Source organism: Orycteropus afer, unplaced genomic scaffold, assembly GCF_000298275.1.
Source record: "Orycteropus afer afer isolate SDZICR_OR568_19922 unplaced genomic scaffold, OryAfe1.0 scaffold00253, whole genome shotgun sequence".
Lineage (NCBI taxonomy): Eukaryota > Metazoa > Chordata > Mammalia > Tubulidentata > Orycteropodidae > Orycteropus > Orycteropus afer.
This window is the reverse complement of record NW_006921840.1, coordinates 3,490,321-3,496,154: the sequence shown is the minus strand read 5'-3', so window position 1 is coordinate 3,496,154 and position 5,834 is coordinate 3,490,321. Positions and strand designations below refer to the sequence as shown.

Sequence of the window (5,834 nt, the reverse complement as noted above, 5' to 3'; positions counted from 1 at the left end):
TGAAAGGGCTGGAGGGAGGCAGCATGTCTGGCCTTGCAGTAATGGGCCTTGGGTTACTGCTGGTAATCCTGTCTTCCTCTCGTGGGATTACAGGAGGTCAGAACATGTGGCCTCCATGCCATTTTTGCAGATAATATTTTTAAAAAGGTATCATTGTACTTCTGTTTTTCAGATCTTGATAAAGTGTGTAGTGGTTTTGCAAGGACTACCACATATTAGCTTCTCAAAGAAACAAACTGCAAGTTTTGAAAGTGTACAGCACATGATAGCTTGTTGTATCTTCTATATCACAAAGGTATTTATCTCAATCTTTACCTAGTATTACAAAGTTTAAGGGCAGAAGGAGCTCTGGTGGCATAGTGCCTAAGGCATTTGACCACTAACCAGAAGGCTGGTGGTTCAAACCCGCCAGCCACTGCTTGGAAGGAAGGTTGGGCAATCTACTTCTGTATGCCTCAGAAACCCAAGGAGGGGTTGCTATGAGTCAGATCCGACTTGATGGCAGTGAGTTTGGTTTTTGGGATTTTAGAAAGTTAAGCTGCTTTCAATCATGGTAATTAAAACACTTAAAATAGTAGCACCCTGTTTTTAGATCAAAAGCAAATGTAAAATATAAATATTACAGAATAATAATGTTACAAAATTTTTTGATGATATTATAGTGCTTCACCAATTAAAATTTTATATTCTTGAAATAACGTTGGTACATTTTATAGGCATTATATGTGATCACACAGAATAAATTTGTTTCAAAACCCTAAAATATCAATTACATATTTATTATGTTGCAGTCAGTCTGGATATTATCTTGTAAGGCTGTGATGGTAGTGGAACTTTCAGGTAGAAATGAAGTAACTTAACCCAGAAATTGGGTTTGTGAATGGGTCTTAACAGATATCAAGAGACTAAGCAGCAGGGTTGTGATCAAAGGGTCAGCCAATAATGGAGATATATCATAATATCTTGAAATCGGAATGTGAAAAATGATACTAGCCCAGAAGAAGGGCAGACTGGGCTCAAAATCTAAAGACAGTTCTCTGATTGGTAAGCAGTGGCTTATATATAATGGAAGGCAAACAATAGAGGTGTGGTGAGAGTATACCAGACCAAGAATGTTATCTGGAGATTTAAGTCAGGAAGGAAGACAGGTAAAGTATGCTCTGAGTACATGTAAGATTAGAGTATGTATAAGAGCAAACCCAATCCACTGCTGTCAAGCACAATTCCAACTTACAGAGAACCTAAAGGATAGGGTAGAACTTTCCATAGGATTTCCAAGGCTGTAGATCTTTACAGAAGCAGATTGCCACATCCTTCTCCCAGGGAGTGGCTGGTGGGTTTGAACTGCCAAAGTTGGGTTAGCAGCTGAGTGCTTTTAACCACCATGCTACTAGGATTCCTTGAATAAGGTATGCATAAGGCAAATGGAGTTCAGACCATATGAAAACATCTGAGGGTGCTTTTTCCAAACTACAGGTGGACACAATAGTCAGGTAGAGTATGGAAACTGAGGAAGCAGAGCCTGAGACCCAGGTGAAGAGCCTAGTGATGGGATGAGGGTGTGTAGCAACTCAGCACATTGGGATTGAACAACAAGGAACAACCTGGCTATAGAAAAAATGGCCCCCAAGAGACTGGCCATTTCTATCTGAGTTCATCACTAAGAGAATGGTTAAGATGCACAGGGTGATAGGCAAGAACTGCTTTTTTTGAGGCAGGAGGAAGAAACCTGAGCTTCCTGAATTGATTTCTCTTTAATACAAACACTGATCACTATATTATATCAATATCATCATCCTCTTCATTCTTAAATCAATTAAGTTTTGTTTAAAAATATGTAGAGATATAAATTATAGTGGATAGAAAGAGTTCTATGACAAGTTTCTGCCCTTAGGGAATTTATAATCTATCTAGTCAGGGAAACAGAACATAAACTAATTTTTCATTTTTATTTCATTCATTCATTCAACAAATGTTTATTGATACCTATTTTGTGTTTGGTACTCTTATAGACATTTGGCATATGCACAAAGAGTTAGAAGTGTATAGAAGTTGTAGGAAAAGGAGAATGAATAATGAGGGACCCAGATTTTTACCTTGAGTGATGGATAGATGGTGACAACATAAGCAGTGAAGCAGAAGGTCACCAAGGTGGGATCATTAGAAAAGGCTTTACCTAGATGAGACTTAAGATATGCTCCAAACCAGCAGTTAAACACTCAGATACTTACTGGGGCCAAGTAGGTAAAAGGATTTGTGAATTTGTTGGAGGTAAGATAATGCTTGTTGGATCCTGAGACAAACTGGAAAGTAGATACCTTACCTGTAGGCATTTGGAGAAAAGTTACCCTACCTAGAGGCATTTAAAATAATTAAAGTCTACTTCATCAAAAGCTATTTGGACAGATTGATTCATTCAACAAATACACATTCAGAACCTACTCTATGACAAGTACTAGGCTCTGAGGATGTAGTGATAAAAAGACCAATTTCCTGATCCCATGGTGCTTATGGTCTACTAGGGGAGATAGACAACAAGCACACATATATAATTCTATGAAGTGTGATGTGTTATAAGCAAAAAGAAAAGCAGTTAAGGGGTACAGGTTAAAGAATTTTCACTTTACCCAAAGAATTTAGCCTTTGTTCTTGGTTCCTGAGGGATAATCTCTAGAGTCTTGGAATTTCCACATTGATTGAAACGGCTTTGATGAGGCTTTCAGATCACACCTTTGGGTTTATGCTAATGAGGTGTCTCTTGGCTGGTCAGTGATAACTAGGTTGTATCAGCCTACCTCAGGGAGGGGAGGAACATGCTTCAACCAATCAATGAAGGCTCTGAATGTATGCTCCATGGGCTTTCTGGTTGGTGAAAGACATTGATGCGTGTGGGAGGGTAGCACGTCCTTTGGGACATGGCTGCTTTGCATTGGGAACCTGCCTAGACTTTGTCTTTTGTGTCTCTTCATTTATAATCATATTCCTATAATAAAATTGTAGTTATAAGTTTAGCACTTTCTGGGCATTCTGTGAGTCTGTCTAGGGAATTGTCGAAACCGAGGGAGTAGTGGGAACCAGCAGGTCAGAAGTGTGAGGGGGGGCCCTGGCGTTCTCAAGGGCTAGTAAGGAAATTGAATTTGTAGCCAGCAAGTCAGAAGTGGATGTGTTGGGGGGGATTCCCAAGCTTGTGGCAGTCTTGGCAGACTGGAGGACTGTGCCCTTTAACTTGTGAGATCTGAACTAGCTCTAGGTGGTTAGGGTCAGAGGAAGAAGTGCTCATGTGCAGCTGGTGTTAGAAGTGGAACAGAGTTGATAATAAATTCATTTGGATTGATCAACAGTTTTGTATCAGAGAGGTGGGATTTGCTTTTTTTCCCAAAAAGAGATTTTTACCTTAGATAGGATGACTACTGCAGCAAGAGAAAGAGTAGAGCTAAAACAGATGAAGATAGACAGCTCTGCAGGTGTAGGAAGTGATGTAATGATGTGAGCAAATGCACTTAGTGATTCATAGCTATTTTAGCTTCTAAATGAGTGGACTAGTTTAAATAGAGTTAGGCAGCTCATCCAGAGCCATGATTCTCAACATATTGACTGGAGGTTTATATATAAGTATACCTAACATTGATTGTAGACCAGATCAATGTACTCCCACAATGAGTTTAGCTATTTTGCAAATATATATGTGAATGAAATTGAAACAGTTCATTAAATTTTGGACTTTTGACTTTTAGTTAATGAGAAGAATTAGCAGAAAAATGTTATTGTAGCTCAGAGGTTGGAAGGAAGACTTATTTATTTTATGGTAAAGCCAAGGAGAAATTCAGGTACAAGGCAAATTTAACACATATCTCCAACTTCCTTTCCTTTAAAACTCGTATTTCAGGGTGTTATAGTAGCCTGAGAAGGCCAGTTGGTGAAACCTAGAGGATGTGTTTGAGGCCAGGGCCCCCTGGGTGGGGGGAGTTTACAGGCAGTTCATTCTCAGAAGCATGAAAGGCCCAAGAGACCAGAGAATGAGAGGTGGGCTTATTTGTCTTCATTATTTGGCTCTCAAAGACCAGAGTTTTGTGGTTCCTCAAAGACTTTACTTGGCAGACTCCAGTGAACCTCCTCCAAGAAGGGCTGTGTCTGCCTGCCTATTTTATGTGGTCCTCACAGGATCTTTCTGATTTGGTCAGGGATCTGGAAATGTATTACATAGGTAGGCTGATTTGCTCATCACTTTACTCACTGACATTGGGATTTAAGTTTGTGTCTGGAGCGGGCTGGCAACAGAGAGTCCTCTGCTCTCTACCTTCACAAAGAGGTCATGATTTTCTGAGTGTACATGGGCCGACCTCAAAAGCAGAAAGTGCTATTCCTTTCATCACTCACTGGTTTACAATTCTTGTATGGTCAGTGTAAATGCCGAGGTAACATAAGCCATTTGTTGTTGTTGTTGTTGTTATGTGCTGTCGAGTCAGACCCAACTCATAGCAACCCCTCCTTGGGTTTCCGAGGCAGTATCACTACGGAAGTAGATTGCCCAACCTTCCTTCCAGGGAGTGGCTGGTGGGTTTGAACCACCAGCTTTCTGGTTAGCAGTCAAGTGCCTTAGGCACTATGCTACCAGAGCTCCCACTTAAGCCATTATGTGGTGGAAAGAAAAAGAATAACTCATTTAAAGGGGACTGAGTACCCCAGTGGAAGAAGAGCAGGCCAAACACCAAACAGTCGGCTCTGACTGTGTTGGAAAAGACTAAATATGACTTTTGAGAAAGGGAAACTTCAAGGAGATGCAATCAGTGATCAAAACAATCTCCTGAAAATGAATAAACAAATATGACTTTTGATTGAAAAAATTAAACAGATGAAGCCACATAGGATAGAATTACATAGAGGTGGAATAAAGTTAGAAGGCACATAGAGAAGCCATGATATGAAAATAAAGGGGGTTCTGTAGGGAAAAGGGAAACAAATGGAGAAGCAATAGTCTTAGGCAGGACTAATGCTAGAACCCATATGTGTCTAGGCACATGTTATTGAAAACCTTGAACTCCAAGGTAAAGACAAGTCTTAAAGTTTTGAGATTCAGAAACAGTTATTTACAATGGAAATAGAATCAATTAGCTCCAACCTTTTAATCAGTGGCATTAGTAGTTAAAAAACATTTGTAGACTCCTGAGGGAAAAAGACTGAAGTCCAATAATTAATAACCAGAAAAGATATCATTCATCTGTCAGGGCAAAATAAACATTTCCAGAAGTGCAAGCATTCAAAAAGTATTCTTCCTGTGTACTTATCTGAGGAAAACACTTGAGGAAATACTTTGTGAAATGACAATTGATTCATACCAGAAATCCCAAGATAGAGAAAGACAAAAAGAAGAGGAATAATGGAAGCAATGAATCTTGCAATATATGCATTAATAAAATTAAATGGATAATAATGATATGACTAGGACTTTGTAATATAAATGCTAAGTACGAATTCTTCAAAGAGAAGAGACATCCTTGAAAGAAAAACTTGTTAGTAACCTAGAACTAAAACATCCTGTTTAGCATGGAGGAAGGTGTGAGCAGGTAGAAATTCTTAATGTGTGGTTGTTACATATATAACAAAATACACATAGTATAAAATTATTTTCTTTTGAGAGATTTCAGCTCTGTACACATGTGGTCACCATGAGTCAGAATTTACTAAACGCCAACTAACAACATCAACAACAATAACATATGCTTAATGATGACTCAGAGGTGTATGAATAGAACTTTAAAATACAGTAGGACTTCTAAATTGACAGGGAGGAAAATGAACAGAAAAATTTCTTTCTTTATTATGATTTAAAAAAA

At 38.9% G+C, this 5,834-nt stretch overlaps 1 protein-coding gene across 1 annotated transcript in view; it reads left to right on the top strand.

The window, feature by feature from the left end:
- CFAP54 (cilia and flagella associated protein 54) overlaps positions 1 to 5,834 on the top strand; it is a 602,528-nt gene that overhangs the window by 213,054 nt on the left and 383,640 nt on the right. Inside the window, 1 exon segment of the mRNA XM_042782173.1 lies at positions 173 to 295. Within this exon segment, the coding sequence (XP_042638107.1) occupies positions 173 to 295 (123 nt within the window).